We start from the raw sequence: 27,309 nt of genomic DNA, 5'->3' as shown, positions 1-27,309 counted from the left end.
CAGAAGTGGTGTTTGTAAACAGGACATAAAGGATCCCTTCATTTCCTCCACTGCCGCCCTCTCCCTGTCGCCATCCATCAGCTCTTCTTGGCCTCCTTTCCCCAGGCCTTTCGATCAGAAGGTGGAGGGGGTGGCAGGGTGGTCTCTAAGTGGTTTATTTCCTTCCGAGACCCAGGCTGAGGAGCGGGGACCAAATAACTGTTCTTTCAGCTACTGCATCTTTAGGAGACCAGTTTAATAAATCTGGACATTATCCCGTTGTGTCCTTCTGACCAGTACAAAGTGATCTTTTGATTCACGATACATTTCTAGCAATGGCTTGGGAAGCAAAACCACCTGAGAGGCTAGTTTGTTGAAGGTGAGGGTAGTTGGGGAGGGGCGGTCTGAGCTTGCCTGACTTTACTGTAAGCAGTGACTTACTTTTTCTTCCCTGTCTAGTCCTGCATGTGAGGGGATTAATCTTTAAACCCTCCGCCTTGGTTACCGAGTAACAGGCACAGTTGGTTTTGCAGGCCAGTGTGTTCCCAGTGCCAGCCGTTCACTCATTAACACTTCTGGAGGGGCTGCGTGTCCCGGTTAAACTCCAAATGTCACACGCTGAGACCCACCCGGCTGTACACACTGATTTAATGAGTGAGCAAGCATCTGAGCAGGAAGGACCCAGTGGAACCAGAGACATCATTGCCACCAACGGGGAGCATCTGGGGTCAGATGTGGAGCTGAAGCCCAGCCCTGGCCCTCAAGTGGTCATGCAGGGACAGGTGGCCAGCCTCCTGCCTTCGTTCCTTGACTGTGACCCATACCACCTACTCTGAGCGCAAAAGGGGACAGTGTGCAGAAAAGCTAAGCATGGTGGCTCTCAGCCCCTGGCAGACGCTTGCTAGATACTGGGACCCAGTATCTGTGGTCCTGGGAGACCCTGGGGACCCAAGAGGATGGTCAGGATGGGACGGTTTGGCCTGATCACTGGTCTAGAAAAGGGAGCAGGAAATTTGGTGAGAGGCCTTTATTGTCCAACGAAGGATGTTCTAGGACCAGGACTGCCGTGGCTGGGAGTGAACCACGTGACGCAAGTCACTATCCCAAGACCCTCTCGGTCCACTCACGGCCTGCTGGCTGCAGAAGGATGTGGCTGCCATCCTGGCAGTGTCCCCAGAAGTGGGGCATCTGTCCCCAACCCTCCGTGCTTCTTATCCGAATTACATACAGGTTCAGCCACCCATTCAGTGACGACCCCTTTCTGGGACTATTCTGGTTACCTTTGGATCCACTAGGCTCCCTTTACTTTTCCCAAGCCTCCCCCGAGCGCTCCCCACTCCCTCGATCCCCACTGGGGGTGGAGGAGATGTAGCTGCACTTTGAAGCAGCTTCCCTGCACGCGGCCACACCGTGGGCAGGAGACGGCACCGTCGGCTCGGTTTAATCATCAATTTATTTCCTGCCGGGAAGCCCTTTCTGCCCTGGTCTGGCCTCAGTCCCTCTCGCTCGAGCTGGCCCTGCTGCAGGATGGCTGCGGACAACTCTACCAGCGGTCCCCACGCCCCCGGGCCGCAGCTGAGTGTGGTCGACATCACCATCATAACCGTGTATTTTGCCCTGAACGTGGCCGTGGGCATCTGGGTGAGAGGATGGTGGTGGTACCAGCTGGGGTGGGCGGTGGGGTGTGGGAACCGGCCGGCACGTCCCTGGGCATTGCATCCTCTCCCTGGAGGCCTGGTGCCTGCGGGGTCCTGCTCCCAGCCCCGGGAGAGATTTGTCGGAGACCTTGACCAAGCCCCTTTCGCTCTTTGGCAACAGCTTCTCAGTCTCTAAAGTGAGGAATAGGAAGTCTCTTTAAGGGCAGGCCGAGTGGGAGGCTCCGGGCCTTCTATGCGGCTGACAAGCTGGTGGCCCAGGCACAGCACGCCGTCTTCCTGGCCTCACCTCCGATGTCAGATGGACTCACAGGGCGAACATTGCCCTGAACAATAGAATCACAGGGGTTCTCAGCTGCACCCACACCAGCTAGGCCAGAATCCAGAGGCGGGGCGGGGCGCGGCGCGCAGGACCTGGGAGTCTCTGTTTTGACAACTCCGTGTCCAGCAGCCTAGCCTAGTTCATAAGCCAGTTTCTCCCACCTTTGATAGGAGAGAAGTGATTTAGGTCATCAGAGGCTGCAGCGGGGCCCCTTCTATGCAGGCACTGTGCACATCACCCTAACCCGCTCACAGCCCCGGGCCAGAGGCCAGCCCCGTTTACAGGTGAACCCCGGGGCTTCAGGGGACAGGGACTTGCCCAGTGAACCCCAGGACCCTGCACAGAGGGGAGGGCCTCCTCCTGTCTACTCCTAACGCCAGCAGCTGATGAGCATTTGGGCTGTTTCCACCCTTTGGCTGTTGTGAATAACACCGCTGTGAACATTTGAGTACACCTGCTCGAGCACCTGTTTTCAGTTCTCTGTATCCTGGGAGTGGATTTGCTGGGTCCCGGGATAATCTGTGCGTCTAACTCTTTGGGGAGCCAGCGGACTGTTTCCGCAACAGCGGCATGAGCCACGCGAGGGCTCCAGTTTCCACCTCTGTCCTTGCAGTCCTCGTGCCGGGCCAGCAGGAACACGGTGAGCGGCTACTTCCTGGCGGGCCGGGACATGACATGGGGGCCGGTGAGTGCACCCTGACTCCTCCCGCCCCTCCTTCCGGTGGGGCCGCATCTGACCTCTAGGTCAGCCCTCATCTGCATCCCTGCGGTCACTATGTGTGTCCTCCTCACCCAAGGTCACCCCCCAGGCCAGCCCAAGCAGGCAGTGACGGGGCAAGCTGAGACTGGCAGGGGGTCCCCAAGCTGGGGTGCTGGAAAACGTGGAAAAGGTGGGGCTCGGAGTCGGGGTGGGCCTCTTGCTAGATCCTTTTCCTCTCTCTCCTCCAGATGGGAGCCTCCCTCTTTGCCAGCAGCGAGGGCTCGGGCCTCTTCATCGGACTGGCGGGTTCGGGCGCAGCTGGAGGCCTGGCGGTGGCAGGCTTCGAGTGGCACGTGAGCTCCTGGAAGGCGGGCCCAGGCTGTGGGGGGCCGTGGGAGGAAGCACAGCAACCTTGAGAGACGCTGGATGGGGCTGCATCAGAGCCTACCCCTCCGTGGCCAGAGGGGCAGCTCCCAGCGTCCAGGCAGGCGGTGTTCCTGGGGAAGTTGGGTCTTCAGAATGCTGAAGAGCAGCGGGAAGCCGTGAGCCTTTGCCTGGCCATCTGTTTATAGGGCTGCGGGGGTGGGGAGCGGGCCGCCCCAGGTTCTCATGGCAACTCAGGCCTCCAGACCCCTGGTGTCTGCTGTGCTTACTCTGCCTCTGTCCCCCTCAGGCCACATACGTGCTGCTGGCCCTGGCGTGGGTGTTCGTGCCCATCTACATCTCCTCGGAGGTTAGTCTGCTCCTGGGGCCTCAGGACAGCCTCACCTGCGTCCGGGCCTTGGTTGGAGTGGGTGGTGGTGATGGGCAGGACCCCTGGCTTCACTCACAAGGTGAGTGAACCCACAACTCTCAGTTCTGGGTTTGTTGTTAGTCCAACTATCATTCCCATCAGCCCACGAAGACAGGTCCCCTCGGACCTCAGCCCATGGGCCTCGTCTGTTGGTTTCTCCTGTACCTGCGTGTTGCCTCTGGGGGCTGATGCATCTACCCGAGCACACAGGCTGCACACCTGGGTGAGACACCTGGGCTGCACACCTGGGTGGCACACCCAGGAGACACTGTCCTTGACTCTGCCGCTCCTTCAGCCCCAGCTGGGCTGTCACTAAGTCCAGGGGATCCCATTTCCTGGATGTCTCAGTCTGGCACAGCCAGCTTCCCCAACCAGCCGAAGCTCATCTGGATTTGTCACCACGGCCTGCAAACTCATCCCTGTGCCCCCAGACACAGTCCCCCGAATCCATTCCTCCTGTCTCAGGCTGCCATGCCCCGGCCTGAGCCCCTCAGGATGTGATCGGAACGCTTAGCCTGGAATTCCAGGCCTGGTGTTGGGACTGTGAGAAGCTCCTGGTCCTGAACACTGGCCGTGGTCTCGCAGCATGCTTAACCCCTGCCCCTGTGCCCCCGCCAGATTGTCACCATGCCTGAATACATCCAGAAGCGCTATGGAGGCCAACGGATACGCATGTACCTGTCTGTCCTGTCGCTGCTGCTGTCTGTCTTCACCAAGATATCGGTGAGCTGCCTCACCCCCAGCTTCTGGCTGGAACATCCCTGCTCTGGGGCCCTCGAAGGGACCTGACATCCCTTGATCTGTCTCTGCCTTGTCTAACAGCTGGGGAAACTGAGGCCCAGAGAGGCACACTGACTTGCCCAGGGTCACACAGCTGGCCCAGCACCCTGGGGCTGGGCTCAGCAGCCGGCGAATGTGGGGGCAGAACGCAGGCCCTGTGACTCCTGTTTTGCCCAGGTTCTGGATACGGGGTGTCAGGGGTTCTGGTTAAGGGCCGGCACCGGGTGAGCCGGGACCGCCCACTAGGGGGCGCCCAGAGCCCGAGGTCTCTGGCCCGTGAGGCCGGGTGGTGGTCAGTCCTCCGCTAGGCTGACCCCGCGGCGCCCCCTTTCCCTTGGGGGCCTGGCCCCGCTGGAGGGCCAGCGTGGGGCGCGTCCTGTCCACACCCTGGGTTTCACAGGTAGGGAGACGGAGGCCGGGAGGGCGGGGAGCTGGTCCCCAGCGCGCGGGGACTCTGCGGCAGCACCAGGCCTCGGGTTCTCCCTCCCGAGTCCTGGGTGCCTGCCGGTCCCCTGAGGCCGTCCAGCCGCTCCAGCTCCGGCTCCTGCGAGGGCTCAGAGGTGGACGGCGGGTCCTGGGCGGCCTGCTTCCGGCCGAGCGAGCCCGCCCAGCCCCGGGCCTGGTTCCTCCCCCGTGAGGCCTGGCCGCCCGGCCCGGCGCTTCTGCGGGCGTGGCCGGGGCTTCCTCCTCCGCGGCCGCTGCAGCCCCGGGAGCCTCGGCCGGCCGGGCCTCCACCGGAGCTGCACGTCTCGTTCTGGGTGGGTCTCGGGGTGGTTAGAGGGCAGGCGCCGCCTTCTTCCCTGGACGGGTCCTAAGAGTTCTCCCCTGGGCCTTCCCTCTGCTGACCGGACGGCGCCGCTGCCCCGCAGGCCCGGTTCCCACGCGGGCTCCTCCCCCCCCGCCCGCCCCGCCCCCCGCGCCCCGCGCCCCCCGCGCCCCCCGTGCCCCCCGTGCCGGCCGCCTCCCGGCAGCAGGGCCTCAGTACAGGGGGACGCAGGTGTGTCACGGTGGGCGGGGGACCGTGCAGAGCCAGAAGAGGGGTTGGCGGCGCCTGCTGGGGTGGCGTTGGTTGGGGTCTAGTGTAGAAGGGGGTACCGACGGCAAGGGGGGCGCAAACGCCAAGGAGAGAGGTGCGCGGCGTGGGGCGCGTCTGGGGTGGTCCTGTCCGGAGGCCCGGACTGCAGGGGCCAGGCGCCTCGGGAGCAGAGGAGGGGCTGGGAGGGAGGTGACAGGGAGCGGTGGCGGCTGAGGCGGAGCAGCCATCACACGAGCCAGACCTGAGGGCCGCAGCTGGCTCTTGGGTGGCAGTTCCCGCCCTGGCCCAGGGCCCTGGCCCAGGGGGCTCCGTCAGAGATGAGTGAGGAGTGCCCGAGGGGCCCTGGGGGCTTTGAGCAGAGGTGACGCGGTCAGGTCTGTGCTAGTGCCAGCGGCACCCCCGGAGGATGGACTGCGCGGGGGGCGGGGGGCAGTCTGGCGAGGCCAACCCCTGGGCGTAGGGCTTCCTTCCCCGCCCACCCCCCTGTTCGTCCCGCTGGTGGCTCTGAGGCAGAGCTCACACCTCACACTCAGAGCTTGGGCAGGACGTCCAGAATGGCGGGGTTGGGGGGCAAAGTGGGGGGTCCTTAGAGGCCACCTCGTGCGCAGCCCTGTTTACAGACAAGACGATTGAGACCTAGGGAGTGGCCACCACTTGCCCAAGGTCACCACTTGCTGAATCGGGCAGAGACAACCGTTAGAGCCCAGTGGGCCCGACCACTGCCCTGTGGTGCTGAAGGAGCCAGGACGTGGCACTTCAAACTCCACTTTGTGATGGGATGACTCAGTTTGCCCACCTGTAAAATGGGGAACCTCAAGGCTGGGGCTTCAGTGCCGATGCTGGGCCTGCCTGGATGAAGCGGACAGGGAAGCAGGAGGAATGCGGATGGCTGGGCTGGGTCTGGGAGGGACTGGGGCCCCCCAGCTAATGCTTTGGGCTGAAGCTGTTTGCGGTGTGTGTGCCCAGCCGGCCCCCAGAGGCCCTGACCTCACTGGGTGGAGCCCCAAAGAACGCCCCCACATGTCTGCACACCCAGGACCCTCACCAGCTGCAGCCTGTCCAGAGACCACAGGGCCCGCCTGCCGCCAGCCCCCAGGTGGGGACAGTGGCCTGCAGAGAGAGCAAGTCATGGGTGGCAGGGGGCCTCACACGAGCTTGGGGGGAACTGAGCTCCATCACCATGTGCTCTGGGAAATAGAGAAACCCGGCCTGACACCCCAGGCCACTCAGGGTAAAGGCCAACCGTGGCCGACAAGACCCTCACCTCTCCTGCTTCTCCCGACGCACACATCACTCCAGCTACACCGAGCACACCCGAGGCCTGACCCTGCCACAGGGCCTTTGCACCTGCTGTGTCCTCTGGCCGGAACCTCTTCCCCTGGATATCCATGTGGCTCACGCCCCTGCCTCTCAGGTCTTTCACATCTCACCCTCTCAGCGAGGCCCTCGGCTGCCCCGCAGGTGCAGACCTGCGCCCCCTGTCTTTCACACACGTGCTACCTTCTTACGCCGAATGATTTCATCAGAATGGCCACGGTCCGCCTCCCCCATTTTTTCTCTTTGTTCGTTGGTGTATCCCCAGTGGTACTAGGTGCCCGGCACACCTCATGGGACTGAATGGAATCATCCATGTCAGGCTCGGCTAGGTTTTCCGTGAGGGGCCAGATAGAAAGTATGCTCAGTTTTGCACGCCACTTACACACCACTGAAGTTTGCTGTTGGCGTTTGAAAGACACACCAGTGCGCCTGATGGGATCAGGCCTGTGGGCTGTAGTGTGCCAGCCCCTGGTCTATGCAAACGTGCCTGTTTATTGAGTACCTGCTGTGTGCCAGGCCCTGGGTGGGCACCCATGATGAACCCATTTCTCGTTCTCAAGGACCTTTCCTTCCAGGCAGATGAGATAAGTAAACGGAGCCGTGCATCCACACTAAGTGGTACAAGGGTGATCAGCGCAGCAAATGCAGGGCTGAAATCTGGACGGAAGAGAAGGAGCAGGGGACAGGCTTGCTTTGGAGAGGGTGGTCCAGCCGCTGAGGGAAGCCGGTGGGGCTGGGGAGAGGGTGCGTGCAGGGCCTCTGGGCCGGGCGGTGGGTTTCATTCTGCGTGAGTGGAGATGCAGAGACCTCGGAGCTCCCTCTGAACAAGCCGAGTGCAGGAGGGACCAGCGAGGGGATTTCAAAGGGATGGGGCCCAGGGCGGGGACAGTGGAGGCGGGCAGGAGTACTTTGGAGAATCAACAGCCGTGGCCGGTGGGTTGGGTGCAGGGAGTGTGGCAAAGGTGAGACGTGTCCAGAACACTGAAGGGACAGTGACAGCCTCTGTGGAGATGGGCGAGGTTGGGGGTCAGGGACACAGGATGATTTAGGGTAAACGCGTGGTAAGTGTCGGTGCAGGGACCTGCCCAGCTTCTCTGCTACCCACAAAGGGAGGGGGCAATAGGGTCCCGTGCAGGAAGGTGGCCAGGGCAGGGCAGGGCCCAGCCAGGGGGCACGTGCCTGTGGGGAGCTGTGAGGAGCCAGCGGATCAGCCCTAGCCTTCAGGTCAGCTCAGCCCAGCTCCCTCCCGTGTCCGGGGCTCATGGCCCCTGCAAGCCCGTGGGATGGTGCAGGGAGGGGGGTCCACCCTCTCAGGGGCCCCGAGGGTCAGCCCTGCAGCCCGCGGCCCTGCTCACAACCGTGCAGCTTTGGGCCAGTCGCTTCGTGCCTCTGCGCCCGTGCCCCGCTCTGTGGAGTGGAGCGGCTCCCTCAGGGGTCCTGCCTGCGCCTCCCCGGCCTGCCCTGCGCGGGGCCTGCAGAAGCCAGCAGGGCCAGAGGGGGCCGAGCACAAGTGCCTGTGTTTCTCCACATCTGCACCCGCACTTTACCCAGAGGCTCAGGAGGTGAGGCGACGTGCTCACCAGGGACACAGGCCCAGGTCCGAGCGGGGCTCTTAGCTTCTAGCAGGCTGCAGCTCACATGGGGCCCCAGGAGAGGGAGCTCCGTCGGCAGAAGGAGAGGTCAGATCCTGCCGGGGGGCCGTCTGAGGCTCCTCGCGGTGTCTCCTTTAGAGCCGGCAGGCAACCGCACATTTGCTGGCCTCCAGCAGCGGCTGCGTAGGGTCCCCAGGGGGGACGGCGGCTAAAGTCCCACCTCCACACCTGTGCCCGTGCTGTTCCCGCTGCCCGCGCATCACTCTTCAGATCCGCTGCCCTGGAAGGAAGTCCCTGAGCAGTAGAGCAGTCGGGGAGCAGGGCGTCGGGCGGGCTGAGTCCTGTGCGATGAGATGCAGAGACTGGGAGGCCCCAGGGCAGAGGGACCTGGGCGAGCCAAGGCCTGGAGGCAGCAAAGTGCCTGGCGTGGAATGTCGGCCAGTCTGGTGTGACCGGACTTACCTGGGCTTAAAGGGATGCGTGGCCAGAGCCTGAAGGCCGGGCACACAGACCAGGGCTGTCCTCTGAGGCAGATGGGGTCCGGGGAGTGGTCTTGAGCAGTGGCTGGAGGACAGCCAGGTGGGAGGAGGGGCTGCTGCTTTCTAGAGCCCCCCTGCTCCGTCGCCTGTCCCCTCCATCTCTGATACCTGCCAGAGCGTCGCCTTGGGGAGGTCGCTTGCCCTCCGTGGGCCTCAGTTTGTCCCTGGTCCGATGGGGCAGGGGGCTTGGAGAGTCCTTCCTGCTCTGATATTCAGCAGCTCTGGGCTTCTTAGCTTGGGCTGGAGGTGGACACACACACTCACAGCCGGGGGGTGGGGGGACCAGAGTGAGGGGCTGCCGCCTCCCGAGAACACCTTGTCTGAGTGCCCACGCTGGCGGGTGCCCTCTCCAGGAGAGGGGAGGGGAGGAGCCTGGGGGAAGCAGGGGTTCCACAAGCCTGACTCCGAGCGGGGCTGGTCAGCCCCCAGCTGGGCCGGTGCCCCGGGCCTCGGGCAGACTGTCCCCGACTCGGCTAACCTGCGGGCTTGCCCAGCTCTCTGAGGAGCCTCTTGGCCCCAAAGGCTGCATTTTGGGTTATCTCCCTGCCATTAAGCAAGCCCAGAATGGCAGTTTTGGAAACTTGTGGGGGGAGGGACCCTGGCCCAGCCCCTAGGTCCCACAGGATGGGGTCCTCCCTCCTTCCCCGGGCACCCGCTGCGCAGTGGTTGGGAGGGGGCCGGGCGGTTGTGGTCCCTAAGGCCCATTCCAGTGCTGAGGCTGGAAGACTCGTCCCAGGGCTTCAACTCCTGCCCCTGTGCTGCCCCAGGGCCTGGGATGGCAGGACTGTGTCCAGTTCAGCCCTAGGAAGCAGCCTCGGCCTGAGACGTGGTCCTGGCTTCAGTGTCAACCCCATGGGGGGTCAATAAGCAAGATGGCCCCTCTGTCCCCCCAGCCCACCCCTGGCACACATCTGGTCTCTTCCTGGGGTGCCCTGCCTAACGGGGAGCAGAGGACAGGGACCCAGACAGACGTGGGTCTGGAGATGGAGGCCCACTCGTCTTCTTGGGCCCCCCGCCTCCAGGAAGCCCTCCCGGACTCCCCCTTTTCCATCCCCAGGCAGGGGCCAGACTGAACGGCAACACTGCTCCCTGGTGGGCAGGGGCCGCTCAGGACTTTATGAACAGCAGCCACGTCCCCTGCCCACTGCTTGCCCACAGCCAGGACTTCCCTTCAGGACAGTCCCTGGCAGGTTGGGGGGTGTCTCCCCTTCTTCCTCTATGGGGCACCAAGGCCACACGTTGGGTGTGGGCGCTCCGGGCCCCGCGGTTACCTCGGGCCCCTGCACACACCCCTTTCCCGTCCCCAGATGGACCTGTACGCGGGGGCCCTCTTCGTGCACATCTGCCTGGGCTGGAGCTTCTACCTGTCCACCATCCTCACGCTCACCATCACGGCCCTGTACACCATCGCAGGTACGGCGCCTGCGGGCGGCAGCTGTGGCCTGTGGACACACACGGGAACCCGAGAGGCTGGCGGGGCGCAGGGGGCCGCCCCCTCCCACAGCCTGGGACCTGGCCAGTTCGTGTCAGGCACCCGGGCTTCTGCAGCTGGCTCCGCTGGCCCGGCTGCTGCGTCCACAGCTCACCCACCCGTGCAAGGGCAGGGGACGTCGATGTGGAACAGCTGTCCCTCCCGGAGCTCTGGTCACCTCCCTGTCCCTCCCCCGTCGAGGCCAGGGCCCCTCCAGCTCTCTTGTCTCCATCCGCAGGGGGCCTGGCCGCTGTGATCTACACAGACGCCCTGCAAACGCTCATCATGGTGGTGGGAGCCGTGATCCTGACGGTCAAAGGTGAGAGGCCGTGGGGGCTGTCACAGCAGCGAGCCCTTTGGGGTCTGGGTGCCGCCCTGTCGGGGCCCCGGTGTCCGCACGGGGGGTGGGTGGCCTCACGAGGTCCAGCCACAAGGCCGTCAGCCCCCCGCCGGCCTCCCCTGGGTGACGGAGGCCTGCTCCCCTCCCACCCCTGCTGCCCAGCGGCACTTCTGTCACCAGCTCCGGGCCGGCTGGCGTCTGCCTGCAGACCTGACTCAGGAGGCAGGGCCGTCTGCACCCACGCGGGCTCGGGGCTCGACGGGGGCGGGGCTGCGGGTGGCTGTGCAGACACAGTTGGGAGACCACAGACCTGCCTGGACATCTGCCCCCCTTGTTTCAAAGCATGTCCAAGATCTCAAGAAGCCAGCGGGACAAAGGCAAGGTGGAGAGCAGGGGGGTTTGGATCTCCTGGTCTGTGAACAGGGAGGAAGCTCGGGGGGCCGCCCCAGAGGTAGTGAGATCCCCATCCCGGGAGGTATGCAAGCAGAGCCAGGAGGATCCCATAGAGGGCAAACGGTCTCTTCCAGACTCAGACTCTAGGACCCTGTGGCTGGGCAGTTTCCGACCCGTGTCTAGTGTTCGTCCGTTCGCTCTGAGCACTCACCCTGGCCTGGCCTGGGCTACAGGTGGCACTGATGCCGGGAGCCCAGAGTCCGGGCAGCGGGCTGCCTGCTGGGGAAGGCGGGGGGGTGGGGCCTGTGGCTGCCCGGCCTTCTGTGTACCAGCCTCCTCCCAGACCAGGGGCCCGTGTCCCCGGAGCCCCTGCAGGAGAGGCACCCAGGCAGCCAGGCCTGGTCTGGACGGGGGCGGGGCAGTGACCACAGACAAAGCAAAAGCCCCGGGTGGGCCCAGACCCCAAGGCAGACAGGAGCGGTGAGGGGGCGAACGTGGTTGGCTCGCGCCGGCCGGCTGGCAGTGTAGCCTTGGTGGCGCCCCTGCCCCTCTGGGGACTCTGTGTCCCCTCTCAGTGCCACATCCCCCAGCCATTCTCAGCTCTGCCGAAGTCATGTCCTTTGGAAGCCCCTGGGTCAGGACGTGAGCCCTTCAGATTCCTCAGGAAGGTCCTAGAATGCCAAGAAAAGACACGTTTGCTTCCTTGAGTCGACAGCCTGGCAGAGAGCTCCTCGCCTGAGGCTGGTGGGCATCCAGAGGCCGGCAGGACACTGGGGTGCCCTCGTGTGGAATGCTCGTTTAATATTATTGTTTTAAATACAAATAAAATAGTCCTTTGAATTCACCTTTTTTAAAACCCTCTACCTCCATACCTTTCCAGACACTGGAAAAGGTGAAGTGGGAAAAAGTCGAGTTTCATGCATCAAGAAGTTACTTGCGAGATGAGGGCAGTGGGGCTGGGAGTCACGGCCACCAGCCACCAACCGTGCCTGTCCCGCCCGCCCCCTCCAGCTTTCGAGCAGATCGGCGGGTATGAGCAGCTGGCAGCAGCCTACGCCCGGGCCGTCCCATCCAGGATCATCTCCAACACGACCTGCCACGTGCCGCGGGCAGACGCCATGCACATGTTCCGAGACCCCTACACGGGGGACCTCCCGTGGACCGGGATGACCTTCGGCCTGACCATCATGGCCACCTGGTACTGGTGCACCGACCAGGTGAGGTCGCCGCCCTCCCTACCTTCCTGCCTTCCAGGGTGGCTCTGGAAGTCAGGGCGGCCGGGGAACACCTGCACGGTGAGCCCGGGCTGGGGTGGAAGCCGTGGATGGCGTGGCTTCAGGCCCGGGCAAAAGGTGTTAGGGGTCCTTGCAGTCCCGGGGGGCCTGGGGCTGCCGTTTAGAGTTGGATGAAGCCCACTGGCCGCCACCCATCCTGGCCTTCAGGTGCTTCGACTGGGACAGTTTGGAGTACGGGATTCCGAGGGGGCTGGGATGCTCCTCGGTGGCCCTGCCGTCGGCCTCGGGGCTGGCGTTTCGGGCCAGTCTTGGGGTCCCAGGACCCGGCCGCGCACAGGGCCCCGGGCCACCCTTGGCCTGCCAGTGCTGGGGGCCTGCCACAGCCGGGCCCGCTTTCCTGCTGGAGATCTGGGCGCCATCGGCGGCGGGGTGGTACCGCGGGGGTCCCAGGGTCCTCGACGGCTGCGGGAAGCCATCTTTATCCCTTGGGACTCCGTAGTGGTGGAACCGCTGGCCCTGGGAGAGAGAGAGAGCAGAGCGAGTGAGACCGGGGGCTGGGGCAGCTCTGCCCCTTCCCGAGGGGCCCTTGCCAGGCAGACTGCAGCCGGCCCACCTGGGTTTGCTTCCTGGCCTTGCCACTCACCAACTGGTGGTCCTAGACAAGTGTCTTCCACTCCTCCGTGCCTCGGTTTCCCCACGTGTCCTAGGGGGATGGTCCTGCCTGCGTGGTCGCATTAAGGCCAGCGCCCACTCTTTCCCATGCCCCTGCCCTCCTCCTCCACATCCTCCGTGAGAGGGACGGACGGGGACGTCAGAGACAGTGCCTCCACCTGGGCCCGCGTGTCTGGCGAGGGTGGCGGCCAGGTCTTCCTCCGGAGTCTGACTCTAGTCCTTCCCAAGTTGGGCACGTGCCAGGGGGCACCAGGCGGCCCTGCTCCCTCTCTGGGCAGAAGCAGACGATGCCCCCGCCCTGCCTGCCTCGAGGGCCACGGGTAGCTCCAGGTGGCCCTTGGGCGGGAAGGGGCCTCGTGAGCACCGGATCCTCAGCGGGCACGGGCCTGATGACCGTCCTCGCCTCTGGACCCATGGCCTCGAGGGCCCCACCCGGGAGAGAGCCAGCCCGTCACGGTGGGGTGAAGGGGGCAGCATCCCTGCGAGGCGGGCCTGGCGGCCCCGCCCACAGGCCAGGCCACCGAGGCCCAGGGTGGAGCGCCTGCCCGGCGAGGAGCGCTCTGCGTCTGCCGAGCGTGGGTGTCTCGCGCGCTCGCTGGGCCGGGAGACCCTGCCTGGGCTGTGACAGTGGCAAGCGATCTAGGTTGGGAGGGTCCAGAAACCCGTGAGGCTGGGCCGCAGTCTTCCCATCTGTGCCACGGTGCCAGAGAGCCCCTTGTAGGCTGCGCCCACCACAGGCGTCTGCACCCTGGGAGGGCTGAGGGCCGCCGGCCGGGGTGGACGAGGGCTGGCGGGAAGGCCGGCGGTGGAGGGCGTGCGGGGCTGTCGGGACCGCCCTGCGGGCCAGCCGGGGCCCCTCCACCCCAGGGCACCTCTCGTTCCCTCCGCGCTCAGCGTGGCCTGGCGTGGCACCGGCGTCTCTGGGTGGGACAGCATTCAGGAGCTTTTCCCATGAAGGCCAAGTGAGTCAGCGCTCACACGAAGGCCGAGCGAGTGGCCTGGAGGTCAGGGCTGGACTGGGCTTGCCTCCTGGATAAGAAGGTCACACGAGGAGGCAGCTGACCCCCAAGGGGGTCCAGAGTGCCACCAGCATTGGGGGCCCACGCCTGGCCTCAGCCTTCCCTCCCCATCCTCCTCCTGCTCAGGCTGGGTCTGCCTGGGCGACTGCTGGGCCTTGGACCAGAACCCCTGCCACGCAGGTACCGACCCACTGGGTCCTGGGGGCTTGGCAGGACTCTACTCAGCCCCCGGGACACCCACGGTGTGGTCAGCGGCGAGCGGCAGCTGTGTGTGTGCTGGGGCCACGGGCGCTTTTCGTTTTCCTTAGACTTCTCAGTATCTCCCAGCTCAGCCACGGTGCGTAGGTGACGATCAGAACCCAACAAATCCAATAAAACAGGAGGCGGAGGCCCCGTGGGCAGGGAGCTGCCACGCCCCTCCCTGACCTCAGCCGCTCAGTCTACACCCCTGGGAGGCGCGCAGACCAGAGGGTCCCTGGGGCCCGCCCGCGCCCGTGGTGCCGGTGCCCCTCTCGTCGCCTGCCGCCGCTGCAGTTTCAGACGGGCTGCCTTCCGGGCAGCAGCCGCCTCAGTCCTCATGACGGCCACCGCTGTCCAGGCTCCTGCGCAGGCCAGGCGCAGTGTCAAGTGCATGGGCCCCGTCACCTCGCTTCTCCCGTGTCCCCGTGGGCTCTCTTGGCCCCATCTCACAGCCAAGGGGTCCAAATGCTCCTGGGTGGCACCGGGCCGTAGCTGACCCCGAGGTGGCCCTGACGGACGCCTAAACTTGGTGACTCGCGGCCAGACACCCAGGCACGGGCTTGGCCGTCCACACGCGGCCTCATCCAGGATTTGCAGCAACCCTGCGGGTCGGGGGTCGTGTCACCATCTCGCGGGCGAGGACAGAGCGGTTCGGGGGGGTCCAGTGGCCGGGCGGGGAGAGGGAGCTGGCCTCCGGCGGGGCCTGTGCGGAGAGGCACCGGGAGGACGCTGCCGGGGAGGCCCCGGCCTTGCCTGCTGGGGCCCCGAGCCTCAGCTTCTCCAGCTGTAGAATGGGGCGACCACGGCTGTCCCGCCCACCTCCCGGGGCTGGCCGCCCAGAGCACGGAGTAAAATAAGGGAAGACGCGCAGGGATTTAGGGAAACTCTTCTCTCCCGTGGGGAGCGCGGCCCTGGGCTCTTGTAATCACAGGGGAAGGGTCTACAGAGAAGCACGTCTGACCCCGTCACTGTCTAGACAGGGAGACTGAGGCCCAAAGTGAGGAAAGGACTTATGGCGCGTCACAGGAGCCGGCGTGGATTGGAATCAGCTGGCCCTGCGGACCCCACGCCGCCAGCCCTGGCACCCTGTCATTTTTTTTTTTTTTTTTTTAAAGAAAAGCAAAGGCAGTTTATTCTGAGCTACGGCAAACGGGAGGCAGCTTCCGTCCCTCGCATTTGGCAGAGGCCGAAAGGCAGGCAGACAAGTCGGGGAGCTCTGCAGAGGCTCTGATGGGAGGCCCTGATGGGAGGCCGCAGCCTGGGGACGCGGGAGGTGGTGACTGAGATGGGGCGACCGTGTGATTGGTGGGGGTAGGAAGCGAGTAGGGGACAAAAGTTAGAGATGCTGTCAGTTATTAATTAGGTCCTGGCCACCTGGGGCTGATTGTTACAGCAGTGCTCGTGCAGCCTCCTGAGCGGTTCCTGGAGATAACCGTCAGCCTTCCCGCACGGCTCTCAGAGCTGTTTATTGTACATAACGGGGTGGCTTCCCGGGCAGGTCAGAGTTCTATTTTTTTTTTTTTCCCCCTGGGCTGCATCACGGGGCTTGTGGAATCTTCGTTCCCCGACGAGGGATTGAACCCGCGCCCTCGGCAGGGAAAGCACAGAGTCCTAACCACTGGACCACCAGGGAAGTCCCAGAGTTCTATTTTTAGACGCGGTCCAGCCAGCATCCAAGCGCTAGGGAGCCTCTGTGGGGCCGCGCTCCACAGTAAGTGCGAGTGAACACACCTCCAAGGGCGTGCCTTCGCTGTTGGATCTTGAGGTGAATGTCACAGACAAACTGCACCGAAGCCTAAATTTTGAGGGATAATCACCCCTGATCCAGAGCTCCTTTACAGGAGTACAAACTTTCATCTCATTTTCTCTGAGACATTTAGATGGGCCTCTGAAGAAGCACACGACAGTTTCTCTTAAGGACCCTAAACACAAAGGAGCACTGAGGGCCTCCGAGGATGGACACTCGCGATTTTTGGCCTTTACAAAAACCACTTTTGTGAAAGTGGAGGGAGTCTGAGTACAGTGGTGGAAACAGGTTTCTCCTAAAACAAAGGCTGTTCCCACTCCTACGCCTGACGTGATGAGTCTGCATTTGTTCCGCTGGATGTTAGCTGTTCCCTACGCATCAGACATTAGATCGAGCATGGCCCACTAGGTCCACAGCTATTAAGTACTGACTATCTTCAGCCAGGTAAGACCTTGGGAAAAGATGGAAAAGATCACATAGAGAAAGCATCTGAGGTCCTCTGATGAAGAACAGGCTACAAGCCACTATTTCCCAGAATGCCCTGGCAGCCCCTTTGCTCTGATGTAAACCCAGGTTATTTTCTCCCGTTGATGAAAAGGTGCTGGAGGATGAGCCGGGGAGGGTGGAGTCTCCCAATGGACACCAAGGGATATTCCAGTGGATTCAATTCAGGGCTGCACCCTGAGAGCTTTGAAAATGACTCCATCCCTGCCTGCTCTACCAGAGAAACATGTGTTTTAGAGCTTGCCCTGCCCTGGCACCCTGTAATTAATGTTTCACCAAGAGGTGTGTCTAGAGGGAAATGCTAGGAGCTCCCTGTCAAACTCGCATGTTTGGAAAATAAGTTAAAATCACAAAGAATTCCTACTTCTGAATTGCAGGAGGTGATTTAAACTGCAGAACACCGAAGGAAAAATACTTGTATTTAAAAGTTATAGGTTGCACAACTCTGTGAACATACTAAAAACCATGGAGGTGCACACTTTATGTGGCTGAACTGTGTGTGAATCATGTCTCAGTAAAGCTGTTTAAAGTCCCACATTCTTTTTTAAAAAAAGTAGAATCATGGTGTCAGAACTGGGAGGGATCTCAGATGCCATCAGTTCCGACTACCCCCCTCCCATTCTGCAGATCTGGAAACTGAGACCCAGGTAGGAGCTGCCTGAGGCTACATGAGGAGTTGCCCTCATGCTGCAGCTTCTAGCTCCTTCCATTACTGAAACGCAAGCTTCCCCAAACCCAGGTCCTAAAACTCCGGACCTCTGCCAGGGACACAGCACAGTTGGATCCAGCGTCTGCTCTTGGCACGTGCATGAGCCTGCCAGCCTCTCGTGAGGGTGCAGGAGGTGGGGAGGGTGTCCCTGATACCGACCCACCCAGGGTCTCCTCCTGCCCTGACAATTGCCAGGGTGATGGGCTGGTCAGGACCAACACCTTCCCTCCTCGACAGATGGGGAGACTGAGTCCCCGGAGAGAACCTTGGCCCCAGGTGCTCAGACAACTGGCAGGGATGCTGTTGGGTGTCAGGGTGGGCGCGGTTGTCTCAGGCTGGTCTCGGGCTAGTGGGACAGCGCCTATCTCACGCGCTCCCTGAGGCCCACGGGGGAGAAATCCCGAGGAGGCTGGGGCTCACTCCCTCCCCCTGCCCCCAGGTCATCGTGCAGCGGTCACTGTCCGCAAGGGACCTGAACCACGCCAAGGGGGGCTCCATCCTGGCCAGCTACCTCAAGATGCTGCCCATGGGCCTGATCATCATGCCGGGCATGATCAGCCGCGTGCTGTTCCCAGGTAGGACGGGCCCTGGGGGCTGGGCTGGCTGCAGGGTGCAGAGGTCACCAGGAGGAGAGGTCGAGGACAGAGGCAAGCTGTGTCCAGGCCTGGGGGAGCGGGGAGGGGAGTGGTCCCCAGGGCCACAGTCAAAGGGATCGACGCGGACGTGGCTTGACATAAGGTCCGGGCAAAGACTGCCTACTGCTGTGTGATCTCAGGGTGTGAAGGAACATCTCTGTGCCGCCGCCATCGCCTCATCCACAAACTAGGGAGCAGACCACCCACGTAACACCACACCCCTGAAACCTCTGGGTGTGTTAAGTGTGTTTCCTTCCGGCTCCTGGTAGCTGGCTCGGGTTGCCTTTGTGGGATGCTGGGTAATGACCTGGGGAGGCAGCTGCCCAGCAGACCGCCCCTTTGGGTGCTCAGGCGTGGGGGAGGCGCTCCCAGGACCCTGGTGCACAGGGACCCCGACCCACCTGTGCCTCCTTGTCTGCCCGGTGTGGGGCCTGCATCCTCCTCAGAGCGCCTGCCTCTTCTCTCTCCTGACCCTGGGCCCACGAGGAGTCACCCGGGGGTCCACCAAAGGTCCCACGGGTCATGTGGGGAGTGCTCAGCTGTCGGCGGGGGTGCTGGGCTGGCCCGTTGGCCACCTGCTCTGAGCGGCACCTCCGGAGGGTGGCCGAGCGCTCCGTCACCTCAGAACGCTCATCCAACGTGGACGAGGGGGCCACCGAGGGCCGCCGGGGGCCAGGGCCACCGCCGGAGCTGCCCGAGAGGCTGTCCTGGTCACTGAGGGTCACGTAGTCATCGTCGTCTTCCTCCTCCTCCTCCTCCTCCTCTAGCCCATTGGGCACCACCGGCCCCCCGCTCTCGGGGTCATCCTGGGTCACAGAAAGCTGGCGCTGAAGCGGGGCGTGGCCTGGGCCTGCCGTCCTGGGGAGACCGTGGTCCGTCCGGTTATGGGGTGCCCGCCCCTCTGGGGTTTCCAGGGCCCAGCCAACACCGCCGCCCTCCTGGGCAAGCAGGTCTGCCACCGGGACTGTCCGGGGCTTGGGCACAGGAGGACATGGCTCGGCGTCCCACTGGGGCAGGCTGTTCTCGGCTGGGACCCCATCCTGGGGGGATCTGGGCTGGGGGGCGGGGCTGGAGTCTTGGCTCTGCCTCCACAGCTGGGTCCCGGCCTGGGACGTGTCCCGGATCTTGATGCGGTTCATCTGGCTGGGCTGGGGGTTCCAGATGTTGGGGTCGATGATGTTGATGTAGCCTAGGATGTCGCTGCCGGGCTCCGGGTCCGGCTCCACCCACGTGGGCAGGTATTCAAACATGTTGGCCCGTTCCAGGTTGAGCAGCCCCTGGTGGATAGGCAGGGACGGCTCGGGGAGGCCTCCCGGCAGCTCGGCTAGGGCCGTGTCCCGCACCCCCAGGGTCCTGGCGGCCTCCTGCTTCTCGGAGGACAACTTGGCGATCTCATCAGCGCTCTTGGCCTTGACCAGCGCGTACTTGGGGTTGACGAGCTTCTTGGCCATGGTGCCCGAGGGCACCTGCGGGACCACAGAGTGCAGCACGATGGGCTCGGACTCGGGCTCCTTCTCCATGGGGATGCCATTGAGGCTGACGCCGTGTGACGTGAGGTACAGCTCCTGGAACTGCCGGTCGAACATCTCCACCACCTGGCCCGACAGCACGGAGATCACGTTCCTGTCCGTCCTTGCAGCCGACCACGTGAAGCTGCAACAAAGGGCGGCAGCCTGGTCAGGCGCAGGGCCCAGGGCCCCGGGACGAGGGAGCAGCCCCCAGCCCCGAGCCCGCCACCCGCGTGCACGCACAGGCCAGCGTCCATCAGACCGTGGCCACAGAAGGGATTAAAGAGAAGCGAGCAGGGGCAGAGGACGGGGCCCGAGCCCCAGCATCAGGCCTGGTGTGGGACCTCGGGCAGCGCCTGTGCGGCAAGCTCCTTGCGGGTGTGCAGCCTGGACAGCGGGGGTCGTCGGCACAGTGACTTGTGCCCACCCCGTGTGGCCGTGGATGGCCCCCGCCTTGCTGCCCCCTGCGTGGCAGGGCTGGCAGAGCTAGACCGCACCGTCCTCATCCTGGCCCCTCCCTGAGAGCAGCTCTCCGAGTGACCGCCCTGTGGGCCTGGGAGGACACAGCCGGCCTGGCCCACACCCCGCCTCTGGCTGCTGACACCTCGAGGCAGGAACAACAGTCTCACGGATAAAAGCCTCGCTCTGCCTGCTTCCGAGACGGGTGGGCAGCGTGCGGGCATGCCCAGCCCCACTCACACCTCAGCAGTTTGGGGACCAGTGAACTGGAATAACCGGGGTGTCACAAGGCAGGATTAAGGGCAGAAACCAGCTGGGAACTGGAGCCACCCCTCCCCCGGCCCCCAGAAAGCCAGAGTCACCTGTAGGAGCCGCAGATGGCCCGGTCTCCATCCACGAACATGAACTTCTGGGCCAGGGCACCCTTGAACTTGGTGGCCGACCGCGTGAAGAATTCGGTCCCTCCGCTGCTCCGCACCCTGAGATTCTGTGTCGGGGGACAGGGGGCGGAGTTACACGACCCAGCACTGACCACCCTGCCCGGGCTCAGGGAGGGATTTGGGGGAGCGCCGAGGGGCCTGGGGAAAGGGGCGGTGCACGTGGGGACGCGCCGAGGTGGGAAGGGGTGGGAGGAGGGCGGGGGCTGGAGATGAAGGGCTGCAGGATGGTCTCGGTGTGGCCTGAAGGGCGTCCACAGGGCAGCCCAGCCGGACAGGCCCCATGTGCGGGCCAGCTTGGAGAACGCTGCTGCAGGGCCCCGAGCAGGAGGGGGATGCGGACACATTTTAGGAAGGTCCCCCTGATGGCTGGGGGCTGTGCAGCTTGGGAAGGGGAGGGGGCTGCCCTGAGGGAATCTGGGTCTTGCACTTGGGCAGATCGGTGGCCTTGCCAGGACGGGTGACCAGCCGGGCCTCTCCCCTGCACCGCTGTCTCTCTGTCCCCCTAAGCCCTGCGCACTGTGGGCAGGGATCCCGGCAAACTCCCCTACTTCCCCGTGGGCCAGCCCCCTGCCTGGGACCCAGGAGCAGTTCAGGAAATGGCCACATCCCTCCTCCCTGTGCTGGCACTGTTGGCTCAAGAGCAGGCTAGAAAGGCCCTGAGAAACCACGGAAGGGGAGCCGAGAGCCAGGAGGCGGAGGGGGTCTCCCAGGCGTCATACGCAGACCCAGCGCGGCCCGTGTCAAGGCTGGGCCCCTCCTGCCTTTCTCTGGACATCAGGGCCCTCCCTCTCTGCACAAGCCTGTGGATGTGTGTGGGCCAGGGGCTGGCTCCCCTTTCATCAGGAGAGCTTCTCGTTCCGCGGGAGGGGCAGGTGGGAAAAGCCTGTGGCGGGGGGACCCCAGGATGGGCGGGGCAAGCCTGGCTGACCCCCAAGAGTCGAGGGGACGGCTGAGGGCACCCCAGCGTAGACCCTCAGGGCAGGAAGCAGACTTGGGCTCAGGGGGTGCGAGCACCTCCCAGACAGTGTGTTAGAAACGCAGGCTCGCAGCTGCCCCAGGTTCGACTCAGGGGGACTGGGGTCAGGAATTCCATTTTTAACACAAGCCCCAGTGAATCTGACGCCTGCCCAGGACAGAAACCCCTTGTAGGCCCCGGTGACGGGAGCCTCACTCCCTCCGGAGGGGTCCGTGCCGACGGGGGGTGCTGGTCTGTTACATCTTCTGCGACATCCCCTAACCCTGACCCTCACCCACTCACCGGCCCCAGCTTATTAACTCGTTCACTGACCCCTGCCGAGGTCCCCAGCGCAGACACAGACATGCCTGTGACGCGGATGCCTCGTTGGCGGAGAGAGGGAAGCAGATGAGTAACGACCCCAGCTGTGGGGCGCCTCCCGGGAAGGCTGGCGTCTGGGCTGACGTGTGAAAGACAAGGAAGAGCGGGTCGGGTGGGAAGAGGACGCAGCACCCCAGACCCAGGACTACAGAGGCCTGATTCAGACATGGGAGGGCTTCGGGGGAGGGGGGCGGGCAAAGGAGCCAGCAGAGTGGGCCCAGACAGATGCCGATGAAAGACCCTACGGCCGCTGAGGGGCCTGGTGGGGCCCGGGGGCAGCAGGGAGCCACAGAGGGCTTAGGGCAGGGAGTGAGGGGTCGGAGCCGTCCAGTTCCAGCGTCCCGCGGGGAACGTGCGTGCAACGCACAGGGGGCAGAGGAAGAGGACAGGGAGGGCTTCTGCGCGTGAGGGACGTGGGCCTGAGTCCGGGCAGGGGCAGAGGGGAGAAAAGAGAGGACTGGAGGCCATCTCCACTCCAGCCCACAGCCCTGGGTGCTCCTGCGCCCGTCCCGTCTGTGATGGGTCCCGGACCTTTCAGCTGGGGCAGCCTCAGGGCAGTACCCACAGAGGATGAGGGGCAGGTCCCACGGATGCCCGCCTGGCCGTGGGGCCTGGCCCAGAAGGCAGATGAAGCCTCTGCTCCCAGGCTGGCTCCCCTGCCCGCCCTTCCCCCAGCCGCCTGTGTGCACACAGCCTGCGCAGCAGGAAGCTGGCTGAGGCCCAGGACAATTAGTGTCTGTGACTGTACTGAGTACGGAGCACGCTTGGGGACCGGAATTCTGAGCAAAGATCCTGTGAGGCCTTCCCCTGTCACCTGTGCCGACCGCAGCCCAGCTCTGCAGCTTCTGTTTATTCGTGGGTGGCACCGCCCCGTGGGGCCTGGCCCAGATGAGGTAACGTCTCAGGCGCCAGGGCTCGGGCCAGCGGAGGTGGAGGATCCCACAAAGCCGCATTATCTCTGAGCCTGGAACGCCCGAAGCAGAGCACGCGGCAGGCAGCGGGAGGGCGAGTGGGGTCCCCTGGGCGAGTCCCCAGACCCTCTGGAGCCTCATGTCCTCACATGTGAGGGGCGCAGTGATCGCCCCTGAGGGGACATCTGGGGAGGATGGCAGAGCTTCGTCTGCTCCAAGGGTGCTTCTGCCCCAAGCGTGTACAGGGCAGGCCGTGGTGGGCACGAGGGCTGGGTTAGCCTCAGCACCACATCCCGCACCTCCACGGGGCCTCCTGTGCTCACACCGGGCTGGCGGGAGCCGGGGGGACAAGCCCAGGCCCCCACTGGAGCGGATGGGTCGCTCTCGAGCTCTGGTCAAACACGGCTCCAGTCCTGGTGCAAATGGACGCAACCTGGCCTCCCCACGCCTCAGGGTTCTCGTCTGTGAAATGGGCCTGCCCACCCCCGGCTTCAGGGCTGCTGTGAAGACTCAGTGCATCGGGGGAGGGGCCGGGAAGGGGCCCAACACTCAGCGGCTGCTCCCTAAACTAGAGGGGACGAGGGGGCTGTGCCGTGCAGTGGGACGGGGGTGTGATCCCTTCCTCTCGGGGGGCTGGTGGGGGGCCAATGAGGGACCGACACTGAGGACAGGAGAACATCTGGAATGGTGTGGACTCAGGCCCGGGGAGGCCAGGATTGTCGGCCATATGCAGTGGTCAGGCGGCTCAGAGAGAGGAGTGACCTGCCCCAGGGCCTCCCAGTGGACAGGGTCCGGCCCCCTGGGACTGAGGACAGCCTGCAGCTGCACCCTGGCGGCTCTTTCACCCTCCAGGGGTCTGCTGGCACCTTCTGGGCCGGAGGAGGAGTGGGGAGGCCCAGAGACCATCCTGAGCAGGCCTGAGCAGTGACAGCAAGATCACGCCAGGTCAGGGACAGAGAGCCGTGTCCCCGTGTGCCAGCCAACCTCTGCTCTCTTCTAAAGGGCCTGTTTCACTCTCTGTAATGGGGTGGGGGGACCAATACTCACCCTGGCCTGCCCCGGGCTGTTGTGAAGCTGAGATGGGAAGCACCCTTGGGGGCAGGGGACAGGGCAGGGCTGGGGGACTCCTGGCTCTCCCCCTGGGCCAGGCCGCTTGGCTCTGTGGCGTTCTGGGCCAGGTGGTTCTCTGTTAGCGGCCGTCCTGTGCACTGCAGGCTGTGAACAGCATCCGTGGCCACCACCCACCAGATGCCAGTAGTACCTTCGTAGTCACGGCCATTAAAAACCTCTCTGGACGTTGCCAGATGTTGAGAAGCAGTGCCCTGAGTCCATTACAGAGCCAGGCCGGGCTCAGAGAAGGCAGGTCGGGGGAGGAGGAGGCCCGGGCACCAGAACGGAGCCAGTGCTGGCCTGTCCAGCATGAGCCGGAATCCGCGCACCCTCACTCACCCAGCGCCTTCCCGTGGCCACACTGCCTGGGGGTTCTTTGTTCATCAGCAATGGGTCCAGCCTTCGCCCAAGTGGCTGCTGGTTTTTCCAGTTCAGCTGCACAAAGCAGACTAGCTTTTCACATCAGCCAGGCAGCTCACAGCTCCGGTCCCGTGCTAAGCTGCGAGCCTCGAGGCCTGGCTCCCACCGGCCCTGGGCATCCCTCAGCACCCAGTGTCACCCCCAAGTGTGGCTTGCCCTGGGCCCTGGGATGAGGGTTGGGTCGTCTTCTCAAGGCCCGTTCCCGTGTGTAGTACGGGCACTCACTCCCACGTTCCCTGCCTGGGGGAGTCGGGGCCCAGCTGAGCCGGCAGGTGGGGACGCTCGGGACGGCTGGGGACCTCGCGCCGGGGAGGTGCTGGTGCCTGTCTTCCCGCCTCACCTGGAAACTGGGAGGGACCCAAGCGATACTGCAGCTGTTTCCAGAATGTGTTGTGTGAGCTCAGGGGTTCAGGCTGGGGGGCTGCCCTGAGGGGGAGACTGGGGGAGTCCCCAGCCAGACCACTGCTCAGAGAGGGAAGGGAAGCCCCCTGGCACTCAGACCAGAGCTGGGGGTTCACGGGAGGGGCCGCAGCTGCCCCAACCGCAGGTAGGACAGGAAGGGAGCTCGTGACCGAGTGCCCTGCCCCCACGTGGCCTCCTTGACTCTTCACGGCAGCCCTGCCAAATAAATGACGATATTCCCATTTTTCAGACAAGAAGGCTGAGGCCCAGAAACCTCAGTGTCTCTGCCTAAGGTTACAGTGCAGGGGCAGAGCTGGGGCCGAGGCCTGGCTCCTGGCGCCCGGCACCCCCTTGGTCACAAGTATGACCCCACCAGGCACAACCTACACCCTGGGCCCACACGACCTGAGGGCAGGTTGCTGCAGAGCTGGGCAGGGGCAGTGGACGCCGAGGGCGGGCCCAGGGATTACCAGCAAAGGAAGTGCTCCCGAGACAGGTCTGGGCCCAGCCTGCCTGCAGGCAGGGAGGCAGGCTCTAGACAAGGTGACACTTGGCCAGGACTGGGCCCACAGGAGCCTCTGGCCACCTGCCCAGGCTGGGAGTGGGCGGGCTCGGAGGTGAGAATGAGGTGGCCAGGGTCACACATTCCTTCCCGTGAAGACGCCTGGCCATCCCACAGCGTCAGGCTCCTGGGCACTTCACCCTGCGGACCTGCCACCTTCACCAGCGCAGGGAGGTGGCGAGAAGGGCAGGCTGGGCCAGAAACCCCCTCCATGCCCCGAGCTGTAGCCTCATTTCAAGCCCTCCGCCCAGGGCCCGGGGTTTATAACTCTTGTTATTGCCGCAACTGTGTGCCTCTCCTTAGCTCAGGGCACTTTTACAGCCACTGTCTCCTCTGCTTTCATCCTCAAACAACCTGGTGAGGTGTCCTTGTGGTCACAAAGCCCTGGAGGCTCAGAGAGGTAGGCCCGGCGTCAGGGGGTTGGCAGCCAGGAAGCCTGTGCGGGCAGCACCAGGGCGGCCCCGCTGTTAGATGTGGCCTCAGCCAAGGGCACCGGGCACCAAGGGTGTGTGGCCCTGTCTGTGCCAGCTTCCCGTCACTGGCTTTTAGGTTCAGCCCTGACTTGGTGGAACCCTCCCAGGAGGCTGGCATCTGGGTTTCCCCACTAAGAAGAGGCCTCTGGAGCGGCCACGCAGGGTTTGGATCCCCGCTCAGCACAGACAGGCCCCCTCCCTGCCTCTTCGTCCGCATGCGGGGGGATGCGTGTGGGCAGAGGGACGCGAGGTGTGCAGGGTCCCCACCGGGCATGGGGCAGGGGCTCAGGGGGAGTGGGCCCGTCAGCCTCTTCCTGAGCACGGCAGAGGGCTGGATGGAGAGCCCTGAGTTTCTGTGATCTGCTGCCCACACGGCTGAGGCCCCTGCAGTCACCTTTGAAAAGATGCCTCTTCCACACTCTGGGCCTCCCGGCCTGAGCTGTCTGCCCCGGGAGCCGGCTCTCGGTGCTAGTTACACGGTAGGCAGGGCAGCACAGCGGGCGGGCACGGGGCTTGGGGTCAACCCACCAGAGAGGCCACATAAAAATGTCCCAACAGCCAGAGACTCGCAGCCCAGAGAGCTCACACCCACTTGAAAGGTCTCAGCTGGGCTGGGCATCACTTGACAATGCCGACAACTTAACAGGCGCGGGAGCCCAGCCCCTTGTTAACCAGGCTGGCGTTGCCCTGAGGAATTGTGACTCGGCCAGAGCGCTCGGTGCTGGCCCCCACCCCCCTTATCCTCGCTTACTAACGTTGAGTGACACCTGGCAAGTGCCTGCATCCCCTGATCTGTAAAGCGGAACAGCTGCCCCCTCCCACTGGCTGCCGTGAGCGTACCTGAGTTAACCACGTCACGTGCCTGGGACGGGAGCTGTGGAAGTATTAGCTGTCGTTACGCATACTGATCTGTACTCTGGGGAGTGAGCTGCACAAAGTAGGTGACAAGCAATGGCTGGGCGGAAGGAGGGCTCCCTCCACCCCCAAGCAAGGCACCAAACGCCAGGGTGTCTGAGCAGAAGAGCCCAGCCACACGGGTCTTCGGCCCCTCTGTTGGACCAATGAGATCCCGGAGTCCAGAGAGGGGAGGTGACGTGCTCTAGGACACACAGCACAGCAATGCTGAGAACCCAGGCCCAACCTGACGACTCCACCTCTGTCCCCGGTGTCCCTCTCTGGAAGCCCTTTTCTACTCTGCTCACTCCTCAAGTCCATTTCAACTCTGCAGCCACCAAAGAAACCCTCCCCGACCTCAGCCCAAGGGAGCTTCCCCCGTTGGAGCCGGATCCTAAAGCCCGTGCGTGGACATTATACAGAAACAGATTTAGGTTTAAAACCAAGAAAGGACTTCCTGGGAGTTGGAGCTGGCCAGCTGGGGCTTGCTGCCAGAGCCGGGGGTTGCACACCCTATCACTGGAGGCGAGCAAGCCAAGACAGGTAACCACTGCGGCACGGGCTGCTTCGAAACACCTGTGAAGGAGCACCTCACGTGGGCTTCAGCACCTGGTCACAGGTAGTGTCCTGTCCCTTGGGGCACTGAGGCAGAGGCCGCGTGACCACTTGGCGGGCGGCTCTAGGACACTGAACTCTAGGCTCCCAGATCCGGACCGACAAGGCAGGCGCTCCAGGTGTTTGTCAACCGACTGAATGAGGAACCGGCTCACCTTGAGGTGCCCCAGGTGCATGCGGGCCCGCGCACACATGTGCAGGAAGTGCTTGACACTACTCTCGTCCACGATGACGTACACGGCCACCTTCCTCTTGAAGCTAGCATCCAGCAGGTCCTTGAAGATGTCCACATCGGTGAACATGTCCATGACCACAGCGATCACCTGTGAGCAGGAAGGGAGACCGGGGCTGTCAGGGCACGTGGCCGGGGAGACAGGTGCCTCGCCGGGACGCCTGGCCCTCCCGTGCCCGCCACCCTCTTCGGGTGCCCACCCTGGCCCTGCTCCCTGCGGCCTCGGGACTGGGACGGAAGTGCTGGCTCTCCTGGCCCTGAAGCTGCAG

At 63.9% G+C, this 27,309-nt stretch overlaps 2 protein-coding genes across 4 annotated transcripts in view; one reads left to right on the top strand and one right to left on the bottom strand.

Annotated features, from left to right (window-relative positions):
* Positions 1-27,309, top strand: part of SLC5A10 (solute carrier family 5 member 10) — a 66,004-nt gene that overhangs the window by 10,833 nt on the left and 27,862 nt on the right. Inside the window, exons 1-9 of one of the 3 annotated variants that reach the window (XM_059906908.1) lie at positions 1,469-1,620; positions 2,570-2,641; positions 2,905-3,009; positions 3,330-3,389; positions 4,068-4,172; positions 10,021-10,126; positions 10,423-10,503; positions 11,929-12,134; positions 17,483-17,618. In XM_059906908.1, coding sequence (XP_059762891.1) covers positions 1,507-1,620; positions 2,570-2,641; positions 2,905-3,009; positions 3,330-3,389; positions 4,068-4,172; positions 10,021-10,126; positions 10,423-10,503; positions 11,929-12,134; positions 17,483-17,618 — 985 coding nt within the window. In that variant the 5' untranslated portion in view covers positions 1,469-1,506. Of the gene's footprint in view, positions 1-1,468; positions 1,621-2,569; positions 2,642-2,904; positions 3,010-3,329; positions 3,390-4,067; positions 4,173-10,020; positions 10,127-10,422; positions 10,504-11,928; positions 12,135-17,482; positions 17,619-27,309 lie in introns of those variants that run through there. The other 2 variants (XM_059906907.1, XM_059906909.1) reach the window with 2 other exon arrangements.
* The window catches only part of FAM83G (family with sequence similarity 83 member G), a 28,186-nt gene continuing 12,528 nt past the window's right edge, over positions 11,652-27,309 (bottom strand). Inside the window, exons 2-5 of the mRNA XM_059906906.1 lie at positions 26,964-27,131; positions 20,008-20,132; positions 18,080-19,331; positions 11,652-12,668 (exon numbers count right to left, since the gene is read on the bottom strand). Coding sequence (XP_059762889.1) covers positions 12,273-12,668; positions 18,080-19,331; positions 20,008-20,132; positions 26,964-27,131 — 1,941 coding nt within the window. The 3' untranslated portion in view covers positions 11,652-12,272. The remainder of the gene's footprint in view (positions 12,669-18,079; positions 19,332-20,007; positions 20,133-26,963; positions 27,132-27,309) is intronic.

Source organism: Balaenoptera ricei, chromosome 20 (assembly GCF_028023285.1).
Source record: "Balaenoptera ricei isolate mBalRic1 chromosome 20, mBalRic1.hap2, whole genome shotgun sequence".
NCBI classification, from domain to species: domain Eukaryota; kingdom Metazoa; phylum Chordata; class Mammalia; order Artiodactyla; family Balaenopteridae; genus Balaenoptera; species Balaenoptera ricei.
The sequence above is the reverse complement of the archived record's forward strand: the minus strand, read 5'-3'. Positions and strand labels throughout refer to the sequence as shown.